The following is a 22,275-nucleotide window of genomic DNA, read 5'->3' on the forward strand; positions in this document are numbered from 1 at the left end:
TTTTGGATAAACAACATTGTGTGTGTGTGTGTGTGTGTGTGTGTGTGTGTGAGAGAGAGAGAGAGAGAGAGAGAGAGAGAGAGAGAGAGAGAGTATTACAGAGAGAGGAACAGATAGGGAGAGACAGGAAAGGAGAGAGATGAGAAGCATCAAATCTTCATTGCAGCACCTTAGTTTTAGTTGTTCATTGATTGCTTTCTCATATGTGCCTTGATTGGGGGGCTCCAGCAGAGCGAGTGACCCCTTGCTCAAGCCAGCGACCTCTGGGCTCAAACCAGCGACCATGGGGTCATGTCTATAATCCCATGCTCAAACCAGATGAGCCTGCGCTCAAGCCAGCGACCTCGGGGTTTCGAACTGGGTCCTCTGCATCCCAGCCCAACGTTCTATCCACTGCGCCACTGTCTAGTCAGGCTGGATAAACAACTTTCAATTTTGCCCAATAATAATTCTATAATAAATATCTTCATGCATACAACCATTCAAATTTTACATAGCCCTTTAAGAAAAATCCCTAGTAGGACTATGTTAAAAAGTTAAAAATTGCTTTTTAAGAGTTCACAAACTTAAAATGCCAGTCATAATTCCCAAATACTAATTTCACAGAATACTTACTTTTAAAACATCCTAATTTCATATAAAAATGGCATTTCAGTATTCTAATTAGTTCTTTTATTACCAGGGAGGCTAACGTTTTCTTTTTCTTTTATTTTTTTTTAATTTTACTGATTGATTTTACAGAGAGAGAAGAGAGAGGGGCAGAAAAGCAATAAGTATCAACTTAGAGTTGCTTCATTTACAGAAAAGCCCAGAACTTCAAACCAGTGACTCCAGCATTCCAGGTCGACACCTCATCCACTGCACCACCACAGGCTAGGCACTCCTGTTTATTTTTTAGATGTATTTTCTCTCATACCTACCTTGTCCTGATTGTCTAGCCTAACTAAGATAAGTCCTCCTTGTATGTATGCCTACACAACTCAATACTTTCCCTCTTTCTTTTTTGTTGCATTTACAATTAATTGCTTATCATTTGTCTTCTGCAGTAAAGCAAGCTCCAAAAATGCAGAAAACATTGCTATCGACTATATTCCAGTCCCTAGCCAGAGCATGGTAGAAAAAGGTTGAATAAATGAAATTCTCTACTTATATCTCTGACAAAAACAGTATTTTTTAGATTAATTTTGCAGTAATTCAGTAAATGTTTTCTTTCCTGTTTACCCAAATTAGCGATGTTGCCCCATATGTGATCGTGTTTCAAGCAAAGTTATAATTCTGAATGTGTTATCATTTTAAGATCCATTCCTAACATTGATTTCACTTTGCTAACAACTTTCTGAATAGCTCTGGTGTAGCATGGAGGAGCCAATAAAAACTGTGCCATAGTTATTCCAGAGTGCTAAATGACATCACTTAAGAAATCATAAATAGCCCTGGCTGGTTGGCTCAGCGGTAGAGCGTCAGCCTAGCATGCGGAGGACCCAGGTTCGATTCCCGGCCAGGGCACACAGGAGAAGCGCCCATTTGCTTCTCCACCCCTCCGCCGCACTTTCCTCTCTGTCTCTCTCTTCCCCTCCCGCAGCCAAGGCTCCATTGGAGCAAAGATGGCCGGCCCGGGCGCTGGGGATGGCTCTGTGGCCTCTGCCTCAGGCGCTAGCGCGGCTCTGGTCGCAATATAGCGACGCCCAGGATGGGCAGAGCATCGCCCTCTGGTGGGCAGAGCGTCGCCCCATGGTGGGCGTGCCGGGTGGATCCCGGTCGGGCGCATGCGGGAGTCTGTCTGACTGTCTCTCCCCATTTCCAGCTTCAGGGGAAAAAAAAAAAAAAAAAGAAATCATAAATAAAGAGACAACATGGTTTGAGTAAAAGACCCAAAAATTATACAAACCTTTTTGGTAATCCCTAAAAAGCCAAACTAAAACAATTTTACACTTTTAACTAAAAATACTGGATATTTTCTAAGAATAAACATTTCCTTAGCTAGATTGAAGTTATCCCTTATAAAAATAACTGACTAGAGACATCTTTCTTCAAATCAAAAGAAAATAGTGAGAAAACCATCTGTTACTCCTCCAGTCAATCCCATAAAGAAAAAAAAAAAGCAAAATAGTTTAATACACATCTTGTTATCCATGTACAAAATTAAGATTATTACTAATCATTCTAGGACTGATCATTTGAATTTATTTATTTATTTATTTATTTATTTATTTAAGAGGTGAGAGAAAGAGAGATTGAGAGAGAGATTGAGAGAGAGAGAGAGAGAGAGGAGCAGGAAGCTTCAACTCCCATATGTGCCTTGACCGGCACAGGGTTTTGAACCGGCAACCTCAGCATTCCATGTCAAGGCTTTATCCACTACGCCACCACAGGTCAGGCTGATCATTTGAATTTGAGGGTTGTCTAGATCAGTGCTTCTAGATTACCTGATGTGAAGGGGCCAGTTTTCTGTGTGTGTGTGTGTGTGTGTGTGTGTGTGTGTGTATTTAAAAATTTCCATTCCATTGTGGAAAAACTTTTTGTTTTTAATTTATTGGAAAGGGTGCAGGAGAGACAGAAAGACAGACTGAAATATCAATTTGTTCCTTTGTGCCCTGATTGGAGATGGAATCCGCAATCTTTGCCTATCAGCACAATGCTCTAATGGTCCAGTGGTAGGCAAACTGCGACTTGCAAGCCACATGTGGCTCTTTGGCCAGCTTAGGAGTACCCTACTTAAATTAATAACAATGTACCTACCTATATAGTTTAAGTTTAAAAAATTTGGCTCTCAAAAGAAATTTCAATCGTTGTACTGTTGATATTTGGCTCTGTTGACTAATGAGTTTGCCGACCACGGCTCTAACCAACTGAGCTATTTGGCCAGAGCTAGTAACTTCTGTTTCTATTTTATTTTTTTAAAAAATATCATCCGGCCAGGGCTAGTTACTTCCATTTTTACTGTATTTAAAGAATATATTGCCTGACATGTGGTGGCACAGTGGATAAAGTGTTGACCTGGAACACTGAGTTCACCAGTTCGAAACCCTGGATTTACCTGGTCAAGGCACATGTGGAAGTTGATGCTTCCTGCTCCCCCCGCCCCCTTCTCTCCCTCTCCCTCTCCTCTGTAAAATGAATAAATAAAATTTTTTAAAAAATTAAAAATATATCAGCCTTGGACAGGGAGCTTGGTCCAGGCTTGAGCACAGGCTCACCAGCTTGAGCATGGGGTCACCAGCCTGAGCTTGGTATCATCAACATGAGCCCACGGTCACTGACTTGAGCAAGGGATCACTGGTTCAGCTGGAGCCCCCCTCCCATCAAGGCACATATGCAAAGCAATCAATGAACAACTAAAGTGCCACAACTACAATCTCATCTCTCTCCCTTCCTGTCTTCTTTTTCCATTTCTTAAAAAAAAAAAAGGGAAGAAGAAAAACTCATTTGCAGATGACATGCTATATATAGAAAACCCTAAAAATTCCACCCTAAACTACTAGAACGGATAAATGAGCTCAGTAAAGTAGCAGGATACAAAATAAATATTCAGAAATCAATTGTATTTATATTTTTTATGGATCTGAAAGATAGAGACAAGAAGGGAGAGACAGAGGAGAGATATGAGAAGCATCAACTCATAGTTGATTCACTTTAGTTGTTCATTGATAGCTGCTTCTTTTTTAATTTTTAAATTTTATTTAGAAAATTAACTTTAACAGGGTGACATTGATTAATAAGAGTACATAGGTTTCAGGTGAACATTTCTATAGCATTTGAACTGTTATGTTGTATACCCAATGTCAAATCATTTTCCGTCACCGCATATTTGTCCCTCTTTATACTCTTCCTCCCACCCTCTCCCCATTCACTCAAGTCCCCTTCCCCCTCCCCCACGTTCCTTTCCCCCAGGTAACCACTTCACTTTTATCTATGTCCATAAGTCTCAGTTTTATATCCCACCTATGTGTGAAATCATACAGCTCTTAGCTTTCTCTGATTTACTTATTTCACTCAGTATAATGTTCTCAAGGTCCATTCTTGTTGTCATAAATGTCATTATATCATCATTTTTTACAACTGAGTAGTATTCCACTGTATATATGTACCACATCTTCTTCTTCCAATCCTCTATCGAGGGACACTTTGGTTGTTTCCATGTCTTGGTCACTGTGAATAATGCTGTGATGAATATGGGGTGCATGTGTCTTTACGTACCAATGTTTTCCAGTTTCTGGGGTAGATACTCAGTAGAGGGATTGCTGGGTCATATGATAATTCTACTCTTAATTTTTTGAAGAACTACCATACTTTCTTCCATAATAGTTGTAATAATTTGCATTCCCACCAGCAATGAATGAGTTTCTTTTTCTCCACATCCTCTCCAACACTTATTATCTTTATTGATAATAGCTAATCTAACAGGTGTGAGGTGGTATCTCATTGTAGTTTTGATTTGCATTTCTCAAATAGATAGTTAAGATGAGCATCTTTTCATATAGCTGTTGGACATCTATATGTCCTCTTGGGAGAAGTGTCTGATCATTTTTTAATTGGGTTGTTTGCTTGTTTGTTGATGAGCTTTGTGAGTTCCTTATATATTTTGGATATTAACCCCTTATCAGAGCTATGGTTTGCAAATATAATCTCCCATTTAGTTGGTTGCCTATTTGTTTTGTTGTCAGTTTCTTTTGCTATGAAGAAGTTTTTTAGTTTGATAAACTAATTTGTTTTCATTTATTTGGACAGATACAAGCAAAAAAAAAAAATGAAACTAAAGAGGAAATAAGTACCATTTGCAACAACATGAATGGACCTTGAGAATATTATGGTAAGCGAAATAAGTCAATTAGAAAAAGCTAAGAACTGTATGATTTCACTCATATGTGAGATATAAAACTGAAATTCACAAACATAGACAACAATATGGTGATTACCAGAAAGGGGTGGGGGAGTATGGGATAAAAGGGGCCAAGTATACAGTGAACAAAGGATGGTTTAACTTTGGGTGATGGGCACACAATGCAATGTGCAGATCATGTATCAGAGATGTACACTTGAAACCTATATGATTCTATTAACAAATGTCACCCCATTAAATTTAATAGTTAAAAGAAATAAGAAAAAAATGAAACTAGAGCACCTTCTTATACCACATATAAGAATAAACTCTACTATGGAATACTACTCAGCCACAAGAAATGATGACATCGGATCATTTACAACAACATGGATGGACCTTGATAACATTATACTGAGCGAAATAAGTAAATCAGAAAAAACTAAGAACTATATGATTCCATACATATATGGGACATAAATATGAGGCTCAGAGACAGGGACAAGAGTATGGGGGTTACAGTGGGGGGGGGAGGGGAGGGACACAAAGAAAACCAGTTAGAAAGGGACGGAAGACAACTGGACTTTGGGTGATGGGAATGCAGCAGAATCAAATATCAAAGTAACCTAGAGATGTTTTCTCTGAACATATGTACCCTGATTTATCAATGTCACCCCATTAAAATTAATTTTAAAAAAAAACAAAACTATGCTATAGTGAAAACAAACAAACAAAAAAAATAAACTCGGCCCTGGCCGGTCGGCCTGGCATGCGGGGGACCCGGGTTCGATTCCCAGCCAGGGCACATAGAAGAAGCGCCCATTTGCTTCTCCACCCCCCCTCCTTCCTCTCTGTCTCTCTCTTCCCCTCCCGCAGCCAAGGCTCCATTGGAGCAAAGATGGCCCGGGCGCTGGGGATGGCTCCTTGGCCTCTGCCCCAGGAGCTAGAGTGGCTCTGGTCGCGGCAGAGCGACGCCCCGGAGGGGCAGAGCATCTCCCCCTGGTGGGCAGAGCGTCGCTGGGCGTGCTGGGTGGATCCCGGTCAGGCGCATGCAGGAGTCTGTCTGACTATCTCTCCCCATTTCCAGCTTCAGAGAAAAAAAAAGAATAAACTCGCCTGACCAGGCGGTGGTGCAGTGGACAGAGCGTCAGACTGGGATGCAGAGGACCCAGGTTTGAGACCCTGAGGTTGCCAGCTTGAGCACGGGCTCATCTGGTTTGAGCAAAGCTCACCAGCTTAGACCCAAGGCGGCTGGCTTGAGCAAGGGGTCACTCGGTCTGCTGAAGGCCCACGGTCAAGGCACATATGAGAAAGCAATCAATGAACAACTAAGGTGTTGCAACAAAAAATTGATGATTGATGCTTCTCATCTCTCTCTGTTCCTGTCTGTCCCTATCTATCCCTCTTTCTGTCTTATAAAAAAAAAAAGAATAAACTTAAAATGGATTAAAGACTTAAATGTAAGTCTCAAAATCATAAAACTCCTATAAAAAAACATAGGCAGTAAAACCTGACATTTCTCTTAGCAGTATTTTTTTTTCTTTTCCTCAGCGAGAGAGAAAGAGAGACAGGGACAGACAGACAGAAAGGGAGAGAGATGAGATGTATCAGCTCGGAGCCATGGCACCTTAGCTGTTCACTGATTGCTTTCTCACATGTGCCTTGACTGGGGCTCTCCAGCTGAGCCAGTGACCCCTTGCTTGAGCCAATGACCTTGGACTAGAGCCAGTGACCTTTGGGCTCAAGACAGTGATCATGCGATCATGTCTACAATCCCACATTCAAGTTGGTGACCCTGCACTCAAGCTGGTGAGCCTGCGCTCAAGCCAGCCACTTTGGAGTTTCAAACCTGGGTCCTTGGCATCCCAGGCCAACGCTCTATTCACTACGCTACTAGCTGGTCAGGCCTAAATAGATACTTCTCCAAAGAGGACATACAGATGGCCAATAGACATATGTAAAGATTCTCAATGTCACTAATCATCAGAGAAATGTAAATTAAAATCACAATGAGATACCACCTCACGCATATCAGAATAGCTACCATCAGTAAATAAAAAAACAAGTACTGGTGACAATGCAGAGATAAGGGAACCCTTATGCACTGTTGCTTGGAATGCAGACTGGCACAGCCACCATGGAGGAGTCTCAAAAAAATTAAATATGGGCCCTGTTAGGTTGGCTCAGTGGATAGAGTGTATATCTTGTGTGTGGACATCCCAGGTTTAATCCCTGGTCAGGGCACACATGAGAAGTGACCATCTGCTTCTTTTCCCCTCTTGCAGCCAATAGCTCAGTTGGTCCAAGCATTAGCCTCAGGCACTGAGGATAACCTCAGTTGATTGGATTGGCCCCAGACAGTAGTTGCCGGGTGGATCTCAGGGCATATGAGGGAGTCTATCTCCCCTCTTCTCACTTAAAAAATAAATAAATAAAAATGGAACTGTCTTATGACCCAGTGATTCCACTTCTGGGTATATATCCAAAGAAACCCAAAACACCAATTCGAAAAAATATATGCACCATTATATTCAGTGCAGTGTTATTTACAATAGCCAAGATATGGGAGCAAGCCAAGTGCCCACCAAAAGACAAGTGGATAAAAAAGTGGTGGTATATAAATACAACAGAATATTATTCAGCCATAAAAAATAATGAAAACCTTACCATTTGCAACTGTCGCAGTCTAATCGCGGCAAGTCTATTTCAGGGGTCCCGAGCAGGAAAAGGTATGAAATTGAATTAAAGATAGACAGAGACTTAAAGATATATACATACTGGATGGGTTCCGGAGGACGCCATGGCTTGCCAACAGTCAGTACTGTTCCTAAGCTGCAACATGGCTCCCCCAGAAAGATCCATCTTATTCCTTGGAAAAAACATGGGCAATTAGCAATTCAATTAAGTTTCCAAGGCAACTCAAAGACAACCCCACCATATCAGTCAATCCAACTTTACACCAATAAGAAACTAGCTTCCAGTCTCTTCTGGGGAACATAGGTGGGCAGAAAGACCAGTGAAGCACAGCTCTTTGTTAATTTAACTAGGCAGGTGAGGTGGGGTGTTGGGCCCAACACCTCTGTCCCCAAGATATTCAAATTGCAAAATACCCTGTTGGTTTATTTGGTCTCCAACATGCTACAACACGGATGGACCTAGAGAATATTATGCTAAGTGAAATAAATCAAGTCAGAGGAAGACAAATAGCATGATTTCACTTATACCTGGAATCTAAAGGACAAAGTAAACGAACAAACAATGGAAACCAAATCATAGATACAGAGAACAGAATAATAGCTGTCAGAAGAGAGAGGAGTTGGGGGTCTGGGTGAAATAGGTCAAGGGATTAAATATGAATTGGTAGTGGTAGTTACAAAATAGTCAGTGTAAGTATAGTATAGGGAATATAATCAATGATATTGTAATAACTATGTATGGTGCCAGGTAGGTACTGGAAATACCCTGGAGAACACTGCAAAGTATTTGGCTGTCTAACCACTATGCTGTAAACCCGAAACCAATACAAAATAATACTGAATGTAAACTGTAATTAAAACATTAAATTAAAAAACGATGAGCCTTCCTCAAGATATATTTTAGGCAAAAATTTTACCACTTTCAAATGTCAGGCCCTGGCCGGATGACTCAGCGGTAGAGCATTGGCCCGGCGTGTGGAAGTCCCAGGTTCAATTCCCAGCCAGGGCACACAGGAGAAGCGCCCATATGCTTCTCTACCCCTCCCACTCTCCTTTCTCTCTGTCTCTCTCTTCCCCTCCCGCAGCCAAGGTTCCATTGGAGCAAAGTTGGCCCGGGCGCTGAGAATGGCTCCATGGCCTCTGCCTCAGGCGCTAGAATGGCTATGATTGCATAGGAGCAATACCCCAGAGGGGCCGAGCATCGCCCCCTGGTGAGCACGCCGGGAGGATCCCTGCTCGATGCATGCGGGAGTCTGTCTGTCTGCCTCCCCCTCACACTTCAGAAAAATACAAAAAAACCCAAACCAACACAAATGTCAATATTTTATCATATTACAATAGCTGTTGTAAATATTCTATTATATAGAATTATCTAATCTATTATCTAATTACCAGTACCTATTTTTTATAATTTTTTAATTTTTTAAAATTTATTTTATTTTAGCCTGACCAGGCAGTGGCGCAGTGAATAGAGCATCAGACTGGGATGTGGAGGACCCAGGTTTGAGACCCCAAGGTCACCAGCTTGAGTGCGGGCTCATCTGGTTTGAGCAAGGCTCACCAGCTTGAGCCCAAGGTCACTGGCTCGAGCAAGGGGTCACTCGGTCTACTGTAGCCCCCGGTCAAGGTACATGAGAAATCAATGAATAACTAAGGAGCCGCAACAAAGAATTGATGTTTCTCATCTCTCTCCCTTCCTGTCTGTCTGTCCCTATCTGTCCCTCTCTCTGACTCTCTCTTCTCTGCCACACACACACACACAAAATATTTTATAAGTGGGAGGAGGGGAGATAGTGAGACAGACTCCCGCATGCACCCCCACCAGTATCCACCCGGCAACTCTGTCTTGGGCCAATGCTCAAATCAACCAAGCTATTTTTAGCACCTAAGGCTAACATGCTCAGACCAACCAAGATGTGCTTAGCACCCACGCTGATGGCTGTAGGAGAGGAAGAGTGAAAGAAGGAGAAGAGGGAGAGAAGCAGAAGAAGAAGGGGGAAAGAAGCAGATAGTTGCTTCTCATGCGTGCCCTGAGCAGAAATTGAACCCGGAACATCCATATGCCAGGCCTACTCTCTATCCATTGAGCCAACTGGCCAGGGCCTATTTAAATTTTTTTTAAGTATCTAATTATCCATTATCTAACATATTATTCTAAATATTTATCATTTAGTTTTTGCTAATCCCTTTTAGGATAAAAGCAATGAAATTAATGTCTAAGAAACAGTGGTCGCCCTGGCCGGTTGGCTCAGCGGTAGAGCGTTGGCCTAGCGTGCAGAGGACCCGGGTTCGATTCCCGGCCAGGGCACATAGGAGAAGCGCCCATTTGCTTCTCCACCCCTCCGCCGCGCTTTCCTCTCTGTCTCTCTCTTCCCCTCCCGCAGCCAAGGCTCCATTGGAGCAAAGATGGCCCGGGCGCTGGGCATGGCTCTGTGGCCTCTGCCTCAGGCGCTAGAGTGGCTCTGGTCGCAATATGGCGACGCCCAGGATGGGCAGAGCATCGCCCCCTGGGGGGCAGAGCACCGCCCCTGGTGGGTGTGCCGGGTGGATCCCGGTCGGGCGCATGCGGGAGTCTGTCTGACTGTCTCTCCCTGTTTCCAGCTTCAGAAAAATGAAAAAAAAGAAAAAAAAAAAAAAAAAAAAAGAAACAGTGGTCATTATTTGTTATGAATATGTTTTCATAAAAGATACTCAAGTGCTCTAGAAATAAAAGAACTACATGTCAAATAAGACAATACAATGTAGTCAGGCAGACATTTTTGGATGTAGCAATAAAGTAGGTAAGCTATGGCCAGGTAGCTCAGTTAGTTAGAGTATTGCCCCAATACACCAGGGTTGCAAGTTCAATCCCCAGTCAGGGTACATTCAAGAATCAACCAATGAATGCATAAATAAGTAAAAACAAATTGATGTTTCTCTCTCTCTCTCTTCCTCTCTTTCTAAAAATCAATAAATAAAAACTTAAATAAACAAACTAGGTAAAATCAGCCCAAAGACAAATGAAGAATTAAACATTGTTTTTTTATAATTCTCAAAAAGGGAAGAATATCAGACTCATCTATGCAAGCTTTTCCCCAATTTTACTAATGCCATGTGTTAGCCCCTATACATCCTCCTCAAATACAGTTGCATGACCCAATTATGTCTAAAACAAACCAACAAACAAGTATCCCACTCCCATGGATAGGTATACCAGCCTTGTGATCACTCTTAAAAGTGTGTAAAACCTAATATTAAAATCCATCTTTAAAGTAGAACCAATTTACCCAATACCGAACATTTATTAAATGTTTAGTATCTACTAAATTGCTCAGGTATTGTCATTTTCTTTTTTTTTTTTTTAAGATTTTATTTATTCATTATAGAGAGGGGAGAGGGGGGAGGAGCAGGAAGCATCAACTCCTATATGTGCCTTGACCAGGCAAGCCCAGGGTTTTGAACCGGCAGCCTCAGTGTTTCCAGGTTGACGCTTTATCCACTGCGCCACCACAGGTCAGGCGGTATTGTCATTTTCTGGTGTATGTGGTATTTCTAGAGAAAATCTTTTGGTTTACTATTTTAAATTCACATGGCATTTGAGACTTACCAACTTAAGCCAGAGACTAAGAAACCGAGGATCATTATAATATCTGTTTTCTCCTTGTAGAGCTTCCACAGCTCTTTCTAATAATGTTGACATATTACTCTCCTTTCCCCCCTGAGGATAGTTCTGCTCTGTCCAGTTAATATACCTGAACAAGAAAAAAAAGGAAAGGAATATTTTAAAAGTACATCAAACCACTGTTCCTGTTCCAAGATCCATTTTGGATATTTTAAGCAGAAATATCTAATATATTGAAACTATGTTTATTTTGAAGTCCTTAATGACACGCTCTATGCCTGTATCCCTCAAACTTTTCCAAGTATTTCTAATAGGTGCCTATTGGGAATAACACGGATGGGGGTAAAAGGGTGCAGCTCACAGCTACATGACACAATTCGAAATTTCTTTAGTCCTAAATACCTCAGGAAGAGACATAATGATTATTTGTGTCCCCAAGACACCACTTTATATTTGGCACACTGCTCTGTATATCCCAATTTGAGAAGCATGACCATAACAACTCATCGGTAAGTTTCTATTGCTCTTGTTAAGTAAAAAATACTCACCTATCCCAAACATCCAGAGGGTCATTTCCAGTGTAAAATCGAATTTCAGATTCAAATGCCCTAAAATATAAACAAAAAATGTTAATATAAGCAATAGTGAAAACAGCCAAATGAAGTATCAAGTATCACCTCCATTTTTATTCATTTATTAAGTGTATAACATCAATCTAGATTGAGGAGTTTGAGGGTTTGTTAAACAGAAAGAACAAAAGTAGAAATTATTAGAATTCTGCCCTGTTATGTAACAGGAAGTACAAAACATGTAGAAATTAGAAAAACAAATTCCTAAACAACATATGGGAAAGTAGTTTTACACAGTACTTTAAAGCCCTGGAACAAGACTCCCTAGGTTCCAACGCAGCTCCAATAATCACTGAGTGACCTTGGACAGGCTAGTTAAACTCTGTTTTCAGTTTCCTCTTTTGTAAAATGTTATCAAAATACTTCCTATCTTTTTTTTTAATTTATTCATTTTTTTTTTTTTTAGAGAGGAGAGAGAGAGAGGAGAGACAGAGAGAGAGAAGGGGGGAGGAGCTGGAAGCATCAACACCATATATAATTTGGGAAGTGCCTTAAAGAAAATATAAAATATGACTTTGTAGACCTGAGAAAGGCAGAGGGCTAAGACTAAGTTAAGACTGACCATTTACAATACAGAAGTATTGGGTAATAAACCACAATTTAGGTTAATCAACAAAAACTGTATAAGGGGTTATGTTTAATATAAATAATAATAAAATAGTCCCTGACACAAAGTGTACTCTAATAAGACAAAGTGTAAAATGAAAAGTTTACTAAAAATACAAAGCAGTATAGTATATTACAACTGCTAAGAATAGATTAATAAGGCTTTAAGAAGTCAAAGAAGCAGCCACAAAAGGTGGGACTCTGAAGAAACCAAAACATTTGAAAGAAAAAGGGAGTTTTCCAAGAGGCAAATCAGTATTAAATAAAGTTGTGAAGGTGGGAAAGTTTATCCAGAGGAAATTGAGTTATAACATAAGGTCAGTATTGGGAATAAAAGGAGCCATCTGGAGAGGTAAGATGTGCATAAGTGACTATTGGTTCTTTAATTGGAGAGTACTTAAATATAATAAGATTTCAGAAGATTAACCAAGTAACATTCTAAGAACAGGATCATTAGAAAAGGGGTCACAATTATGAAACTAATATGGTGATAGAAGTATGAGATAGCCTGACCAGACGGTGGCGCAGTGGATAGTGTCAGACTGGGAGGAGGAGGACCCAGGTTCGAGACCCCAAGGTCGCCAGCTTGAGCGCGGGCTCATCTGGCTTAAGCAAAAAACTCACCAGCTTGGACCCAAGGTCACTGGCTTGAGCAAGGGGTTACTAGGTCTGCTGTAGCCCCCCAGTCAAAGCACATATGAGAAAGCAATCAATGAACAACTAAGGTGTCGCAATGAAAAACTGATGATTGATTGATGCTTCTCATCTCTCTCCGTTCCTGACTGTCTGTCCCTATCTATCCCTCTCTCTGACTCTCTCTCTGTCCCTGTTTAAAAAAAAAAAAAAAAAAAAAAAAAAAAAAGAAGTATGAGATAATGATGGGACTATCTGCAGAAATGGTGAAAAATTAAATCCAAGATACTACTAGCAAAATTAGTCATCCTTCAAATTCAATGTAATCCAACCAAAATCCCATCAGGCTCTTTCCTAGAAATTGACAAGACGATTTTTAAAAATTTGTTTGGAAAGGAAAAGGACTGAAAATAGCCACAATTTTGGAAAAGAATGAAACTTGGAGGACACACTCTACCTGACTTCAAGACTTAACATATAAAGCTAACCAAGACAATGTATAATTCGTGAAAGAGTAAACAATTAGAACAATGGGACAGAATAAAGAGTCCAGAAATATTTCACACAGATGCATACTTATTTATTTTTTCAGAGGCAGACAGACAAAGAAGAAGGGAGAGAGATGAGAAACATCAACTCATAGTTGAGGCACTGTAGTTGTTCACTGATTGCTTCTCATATGTGCCTTGGAAGGGGGAGAAGGCCCTACAGGCGAACCAGTGACCCCTTGCTCAAGCCAGTGACGTTGATCTTCAAGCCAGTGACCTCTCAAGCCAGCAACCACGGGATCATGTTGGTGATCCCATGCTCAAGCCAGATGAGCCTGCACGCAAGCTGATGACCTCAGGGTTTTGTACCTGGGACCTCAATGTCCCAGGTCGATGCTCTATTCACTGCACTACCACCAGTCAGGCTACAATCAAATGATTTTTGACAAGGGCCCCTAAGCAATTCAACGGAGAAAGAAAATAAAATCTTTTTAACAAATGGAGGCAGAACAACTAGATATCCATATTGGAGGAGGCAGGAGTGGGGGAAAAAGGGGGAACTTTACTCCAACCTTACACTATACGCAAGATAAATTTAAGATGAATCATAGAGCTAAACATAAAAGTTAAAACGATAAAGCTACTAGAAAAAAAAAAACAGTATCTTTGCACCTTTGGAGTAGTAACAATCTCCTAGAGAAGACACAAAAAGCACTAACCATAAAAGAAAAACAATAATGAATTAAACTTCATGAAAATTAAAAAGTTCTTGCTCATCAAAAAATACCAAGAAAATAGTCAGCCATTGACTGGGAGAAAATATTTGTAACACATATATTTGATAAAGGATTTGTATGGAGACTATAAAAAGAACTACTGCAAACTAATTTTAAAACTGGGCAAAACATCTAATATATGACAACAGTTATATAAAAGGCTACTAAGCATGCAAAAAAGTTCTATCATCAGTCACCAGGGAAATGGGAAGTAAAACCATAATGAGATACTATTAAACATCCATCAGAATGGCTAAAAACAAAAACAAAAAACTGACACCAACAAATACTGCAGTGGATTTGGAGCAAATAGACTAGTGGTAGTCAACCTGGTCCCTACCTCCCACTAGTCGGTGTTCCAGCTTTCATGGTGGGCGGTAGCGGAGCAACCAAAGTATAAATAAAAAGATAGATTTAACTATAGTAAGTTGTTTTATAAAGATTTATTCTGCCAAACTTAGCGAAAATCCGACATAAAGTACTTGGTAAGTAATTATTATTATATGCTTTAACTTGCTGTAACTCTGCTTTATAAATTTTATAAAGTAAAGTTACTTCCCTACTTTATAAATCACCATTACTGTGGAACGGTGGGCAGTTAGAAAATTTTACTATTAACAGAGATACAAAAGTGGGCAGTAAGTATAAAAAGGTTGACTACCCCTGAAATAGACTCTCGTACATTAGTTGTAGGAGTGAAAAATGTCACAACCACTTTGGAAACTGGCAATTTCTTAAAAAGTTAAACATACATTTATTCTATGTAATTTTGACCCAGTAATTCCTTTCCAAGAGAAGTGAAAAGTCTATGTTTACTTAAAGTCTTATACAGGAATGTCCATAGCAGCTTTAATCAGAAAGCACACAAAACTGGAAAGAATCTAAATGTCTACCAATTGATGTAAAAAGGAACAATCTACTAATATATGTAACATAAAAAAAAGTCTAAAAAAATGTTGAGTCCAAAAAAATAAATAAATAAATAAATTAAAAAAAAAAAAAATGTTGAGTCAAAGAACTGCATGACTCCATTTATATAAAATTCTTATGTCGCCTGACCAGGCGGTGGCGCAGTGGATAGAGTGTCAGACTGGGATGAGGAGGACTCATGTTCAAGACCCCAAGGTCGCCAGCTTGAGCGCGGGCTCATCTGGTTTGAGCAAAAGCTCATCAGCTTGAGCCCAAGGTCACTGGCTCAAGCAAGGGGTTACTCGGTCTGCTGTAGCCCCACAGTAAAGGCACATATGAGAAAGCAATCCATGAACAACTAAGGTGTTGCAAAGCACAACGAAAAACTAATGATTGATGCTTCTCATCTTTCCGTTCCTATCTGTCCCTGTCTATCCCTCTCTCTGACTCTGTCTCTGTAAAAAAATAAAATAAAATAAAAATAAAAGGCAGCTCTCCCCACCATCACCCACTCAAAAAAAAAAAAAATTCCTATGTCAATATAAACCTGAACAGTGGTTGCTTTGATTGGAAAGGGGCATGAGAGAACCTCTCAGGTAATGAAAATATTCTGTGTACTGAAATGCCATGGCAAAACTGATTAAACAGTATACTTAAAAAACTGAGGCCTGACCTGTGGTGGCGCAGTGGATAGAGCGTCGACCTGGAAATGCTGAGGTCGCCGGTTCAAAACCCTGGGCTTGCCCCGTCAAGGCACATATGGGAGTTGGTGCTTCCTGCTCCCCCCCCCCTTTTCTCTCTCCTTTCAATCTCCCCCCCCTCTCTCCTTTCTAAAATGAATAAATTTTAAAAAATTAAAAAAAAACAAAAACAAAAACAAAAACTGAGCATATCACTGGATGTAAATTATACCTAAAAAAAATCACCAGTCCTTAGTAACCAGCTAAATAAAAGTAGGGTAAGAGAACAGTGAGCAAGTTCAAGTAAGTTTTAGTACCATTAACCAAAATGGAGTAGAAAAAGGAAGAGTGAAACATTTAATATATATTAAAATCTATTATTTTACAGGTAGATAAAAAGACATTTAGAAGGCAAGTAGTAATAAATGTATGCGGTAGTTAAATAATCATGGAAAACTTGAATATGGGAGAGAAACAGAGACTTAGGTAAAACACAGTAGAAAGTCAACAAGGAAAAGTAGTAGTTGGAGAAGTGAAAAAAACTAGTACGTCACAGAAGCCAAGTAGTAGTAAGAAATACTACAGCTCTGAAACAAAACCATAAAACCCAATGCTTTTGAAGTTACAATGAGATGAACAAGAATATTCATTACATTTTAACTCAAAATTATGATAATTTGTCTATGATAGAAGAATTTTTTTGTCAGATTGAGGGTAAAATAGATACTTGACTTTTTTGAAAAAAGCATATTTATCAAAATGTGTATTAGTCAAAGGAAAGCAAGTTTCATAGGTCCATGTGAATAATGCAATAGTATTTTTAACCTTTTGTTTATCCAGAGTTTTTAAAAGACACTTTCTAGTATAAATTCAGTTTCTCTCAGGTTTTCCTTTTCTTTGGAGGTCACTATTTCTTTCTGGCACATTACCAAAATACTTTCCTAGAAAGTTGCATACACATAAAAGATAGAAGATTCACTCTCCCTCAGTACTCAGAATCCAAGGAAGAAATTTCTCTAATTGATTATTATCAAAGAAAGAAGTTAATTGTTTAGAGATTCAGAATGACATAATACATTTGGAAATAATATAATATGATACTTTATTTTGCTTCTCATTGTCCCCTATAAAAGATGTATTTCTATTGATATAAGTCGAGTTTGGCCTGACCAGGCAGTGGCGCAGTGAATAGAGCGTCAGACTGGGTCACAGAGGACTGAGGTTTGAAATCCTGAGGTTGCCAGCTTGAGCACAGGCTCACCAGCTTGAGTGCAAGGTCACTGGCTTGAGCATGGGATCATACACATGACCCCATCTATGCTTGCTGACTTGAGCCCAAAAGTTGCTGGCTTGAGTCCAAGGTCGCTGGCTTGAGCAAGGGGTCATTTGCTCTGCTGTAGCCCCCAGGTCAAGATACATATGAGAAAACAATCAATGAACAACTAAGGAGCCGCAACGAAGAGTTGATACTTCTCAGCTCTTTCCATTCCTGTCTGTCTGTCCCTTTCTCTGCCTTTCTCACCGTCTGTCACAAAGAAAAGAGCTTGGCTGCTCCACAATGAAATGAATTCCTCTGGCTCTTGTTTTTAATCATACTTGAGGAGATCTTTAGATAGCTGTGATGTGATAAGAAAGCAAGAGAGGAATAGATTCTCAACACTACCAATTTTTGAAGAGTACTCCTTATGCCATTGTACATGGATCCACATACATTATCTACCACAGTTGGGGATGAATAATGACAGGTTGAGTCCCAACTGTTCTACATACCATTTCTGCTGCTGTAGAGAAGTGTTACGGGCAGATTCTTGTTGTGCCAATACTTCCTGAAGTGTAGATATGCTCCGCCCCTGCCTTAAGGGCTGTACATTTTCTTTACTCAACTCCCATTCATCTCCCTCCAAGGACATGGCTTCACTGTAAAGGAGGAAACAAAAGTAAGTTTCATATTAACATTGAGTTATTCTATCACTAGATTATTGTCAATGTTCTCAGATAAGTGATTATTCAAAATTTCTGATTAAATGTCGTGGGTACACACATTAGTAGTGTTATTACATTTCTAAGCTTCTGAGCCTTTTTGTGACTTGGTTTATGGCTGTAGTATTTGCCTAATGGAAGAAAGACTATTAGTAGGATATTATGGACAGTACTGTAAGAATAAAGTTTAAGGGAGGAAAAAAAGAAGGGAAGAAAAGCATTATAAATTTGACAAAGTAGACAAAAAATAGTTCTATGCCTACCGCTGAACATATCACCTAGTTTAATTTAAATTAGTAGTGTTTGTCTGATTAACACCCAATGTCTTAACCGATATAACTAAAGTTTACATATGTAGGTAGCCCAGAGAAGAAGCAGACAAAAATACAGTTTACTGGTCACAGTTGCCCCCTGCCCCAATTCTATCAAGCCTATGAGGGGAATCCCCACAGTCATCATATTGGTTATCTACTCTGGACTTCAGAGCTCTCTCATGGTCAGATCAGAACCTAATTCTGGATGGCAGGCATTATCTCTGGGTTTAAAACAGAGACAGATTAAGCACTAATCTCCAAAATAGAGTGAAAGTTATATGTGACCTCAGTCTAGATGAGCAAAAATTCTCAAGAAAATAAGTTATTAATAATTTAGGTTGTAACATCTCACATCTTTTTTTTTAATTGATTTTAGTGAGAGAGAAAGGGGCAGAGAGAGTGAGAGAGACAGGAACATAGATCTGTTAGTGTACGTGCCCCAACCAGGGATCGAACCAGCAACCTCTGTGCTTCGAGATGATGCTCCAACCAACTGAACTATCCGGCCAGGGCATCACATCTTTTTAATATTGTATGACTCCTATAACAGCCATGTCATTTATTTTTATTTCCCCCATGATCTAACATAGGATTTGACACTGGTAAGCACTGAGTAAATACTGAGTTCATCTGAATTTCTTCTCCTGTTCTTAAATTAGCAATTAAATTATGTCAGTTAAATGTCCTAAACTGAGTTGGGACTACTCTCTTGCTTTGCTTCCTCCTTCTCCTGCCTTCTCCCAGACCTGCTCCTCCCAGTCTTCCCCCATCTCAATTTCACTTTTTCAGTTGCTCAAGTCAAAAGTCTTAGCTCAGTCAGTAAAGCATCAGAGTCACCAAGACTGCAGGTTTGATCCCGGGTCAGGGCACATACAGGTATCGATCAATGAACACACAACTAAGTGGAACAATAAATGAGTTTCCCTCTCTTTCTGTCTTCCCTTTCCTGTCTTTATCTCTCTCTAAAAAAAAGCCTTCGTACCAACCTTGACAGTCCTCTCATACCTTTGGCTCTACCTTAAAACATCAACCTATTCTGCCTAACCAGGCGGTGGCGCAGTGGATAGAGCGTCAGACTGGGAGGCCGAGGACCCAGGTTCCAGACCCCGAGGTCGCCAGCTTGAGCGCGGGCTCATCTGGTTTGAGCAAGTTCACCAGCTTGGACCCAAGGTCTCTGGCTCAAGCAAGGGGTTACTCGGTCTGCTGAAGGCCTGCGGTCAAGGTACGTAAGAGAAAGCAATCAATGAACAACTAAGGTGTCGCAATGAGCAACAAAAAGCTAATGATTGATGCTTCTCATCTCTCCATTCCTGTCTGTCTGTCCCTCTCTGACTCAATCTCTGTAAAAAAAAAACAAAAACCTCTTCTCACCACATCTACTATTCTACTATGTACAGCTTGGCTCAAGCCCCCACTTTTGTTGCCTGGATTATTTCTCTAATCTCAGATGATTTCCTTACTTCTATCCTGTCCTGCCTTTAGTCTTTTCAAATCTGCAGCCAAAGCGATCCCATTTAAACTTATGTCAGATCAGGCCTTTCTTTTGAACACTCTGCAATGACTTTTGACTACAATTAGAATAAAAGCCAAGTCCTTACAATACCTGCACCCTCACCTTTTCTCTTTCATTTCCTTTTACTCTCCTGGTTCATTCTGCTCCAGCTACTTGCCAGGTGCAGCTTCTTCTCCAACCCTCACAGTCTAGCTTTTGTACTTCCCCCCAAATACATGCAAGACTAACTCTTGAGCTTCTTTGCAAGTACTGACCCAAATGACACCTTCTCAGTGAGGCCCCCTGTTCAAAACTATTTAAAATTGTACCAACCCCTTCCTTCCCACCAGTTTTTAAAAGTAATGACCTCCATCTAACTTTCATTTATTTATTTATTTATTTATTTATTTATTTTTATTTTAAATTTTTTTTGGTTTCGAACTTTATTGCACAAAGAGCGCGGAGAAGAGTAGGTCGGACGTTGCCGCGCTTCTCGCGAAGAGGACAAGGCAGACACAAGTCGCCTTCTTCCTCCACCCGCTGCGGGCATCCTGGCGGCGCTGCCCAGGAGGAATACGGGCCGGGGGCGAGGCGGGCGGCCTCCCCCGGGGCGGTTCCCGGTTCCCAGCTCGCCGCGGCCGGCCGCCCGCACACAACCCCGATCCCACCCCGGCCGCCGCCCCCGCCATGAGCGCCGCCGCCCCGGCCGCCGCTGGCTCCAGCCCGCCGCCATTCTTCGTTCGCTGCGAGCGGCGGCGATGCTGTGGGGCTCGGGCGGAGGCTCCATCTTTACCGCGGCCCCTCCTGCGAGGGGAAGGCCCGAAGCGCGGGTGTCCGGCGCCTCCGCGTTCCCCCCGTCCCGCCGGCTCCTCTCACCGGCGGTACAAGCGCCTCCATCACTGCTTTCGTTCGCGGCCCGGATCTCGCTGGAGTTTTTTCTCCCCCGCTTAACCCTCCCTCCGCGTCACTCACCAACACTCCGCTTCTCCCAGCCGCCCTCCATCTAACTTTTAGTTTATTTCTTTTATTATCTGTTTTCCATACCCTCATTCCACTCCAGAACCTAAGTTTCACAAGAGTAGGGATTTTTGTGTCTTTTATTTTCTGCACCTAGCCCTTAGTAGGTGGCCAATAAACATTTATTGCACGAATTAAAGAGTTCGTGACATGACATTTATGTACGTATTGTGCACCCCGAAATGAAAACACAGAGGATTACAACCTAGAAGAGCTGATCAACATTTGCATATGGAAAAGCAGCAAGCATGCAGAGAAGGGCTTTTCAGATTTCTACCTATGCTACTGGCATAATTATAGCACCTTCCATTGGTTAAGCACTTATTTTACAAATACTTTTAATTCTCCCGGAACCCAGCAAAGTAAGATTAATATCAGCATTTTCCATATCGTAATGTGTCCAAGGCCAAACAGCTAGCAACTGGCTGAGCTAACATACAAATGCAGGCTTCAAACTCTTAAGTTCTTTGTACGACTGGGGTCCCACAGCCTCTTTGGTGATGAAGCTGCAGGGGCGGGGTTCGCGGTGCGCGCCCCGAGGTCAGGGCTGATCCCGAGGCTTCACCTCCACCCCTTGCGTCCGACTTGGACGGGAAGGAGGTGCGGCCTGGCCTGCTCTTCTACTGACCGCCGGCTCCCCTCTTTGTTCTGAGCGGGGCCTCTGGCACCATCGGGTCTCTCAAGCCCAGCTCTCAGCTCCCGTACATACCTCAGAGCACCCTCTTCCTTCTTCGCCGCCATCCTGAATTCCCGGCTCAGGTCCTCGACCTCCCGCGGGCCTTTCGTCAGGGACGCAGACCGTCTGGGTTTCCCTCCGTAATATGCCGTTACAGGTATCGAAGCGACCCTCCCCGACAAAGGAAAAGTGCGCACTGGTTGACTCGCTCACAAGCGAACCGCCTCACGACCAGCCGCCAACTTTCAAATTTAACGGTCCCGCACGGACGACGTAGCTACGCCCCTCCGCTTGTATCGTGCCTTTTCTCAAGGCATTCTGGGGCTTGTAGTTTATCCTGGGTTTAGCCACGCAGTCGCGATGCATAATGGGAGTTGTAGTTTCCAGGATCGGTGACTTCCCAGGTGCCGCAGATAGGAGCGGGAATTGTAGTTCTGTAATCATCGTACCATAGTTGCAACTTTAGGTAGGCTACACAATGTCTCTAATTTTCTTTATCTGCAATGTGGGAATGATATTGCCTTGCTCTCATCTCTACTGCGCAGTCCACAGGCAAAAACCACAGCTATGCCACAGCTCCCAAGATTTTACCTCTTTTCCCCTTCAGGAGATCGCCTCCATTGACACTGCACCCTTGGGTTGTGCTCCAGTTTCCTGAGGAAGTAACCATGGTGGGCTCAGTTGTGGCCAAGAGAGCAGTGGTTTCTTGTTTATTTTGTTTTTTGAATACGTTCAAGGACGTGGGAGCCTTCCTCTTACGAGTGTGAGGATGGTGGGAGAGGTGGACATTCCAGAGTGGGGATTTGGGAGTAGGTGTCCACTATTCCTTGGCTCTTGGTTCCCAGCTTTTTCTGTCTTTATTCTTAACATGTGAGCTCTTATTTTCTCTGCATTTGGGGGACTCTTGATTGCAGTGGAATGAAAATCAAATTCAAATTGGCTTATTCACAAAAGATAAT

The 22,275-nt window shown here is 41.5% G+C and overlaps 1 protein-coding gene across 1 annotated transcript in view; it reads right to left on the reverse strand.

Annotated features, from left to right (window-relative positions):
• The window catches only part of BUB1B (BUB1 mitotic checkpoint serine/threonine kinase B), a 67,961-nt gene extending 46,390 nt beyond the window's left edge, over positions 1 to 21,571 (reverse strand). The window contains exons 1-4 of the mRNA XM_066388516.1: positions 21,350 to 21,571; positions 17,608 to 17,754; positions 11,665 to 11,724; positions 11,102 to 11,246 (exon numbers count right to left, since the gene is read on the reverse strand). Of these exons, the coding sequence (XP_066244613.1) occupies positions 11,102 to 11,246; positions 11,665 to 11,724; positions 17,608 to 17,754; positions 21,350 to 21,381 (384 nt within the window). The 5' untranslated portion in view covers positions 21,382 to 21,571. The remainder of the gene's footprint in view (positions 1 to 11,101; positions 11,247 to 11,664; positions 11,725 to 17,607; positions 17,755 to 21,349) is intronic.
• Positions 21,572 to 22,275: the final 704 nt, after the last annotated feature.

Source organism: Saccopteryx leptura, chromosome 6, assembly GCF_036850995.1.
Source record: "Saccopteryx leptura isolate mSacLep1 chromosome 6, mSacLep1_pri_phased_curated, whole genome shotgun sequence".
Lineage (NCBI taxonomy): Eukaryota > Metazoa > Chordata > Mammalia > Chiroptera > Emballonuridae > Saccopteryx > Saccopteryx leptura.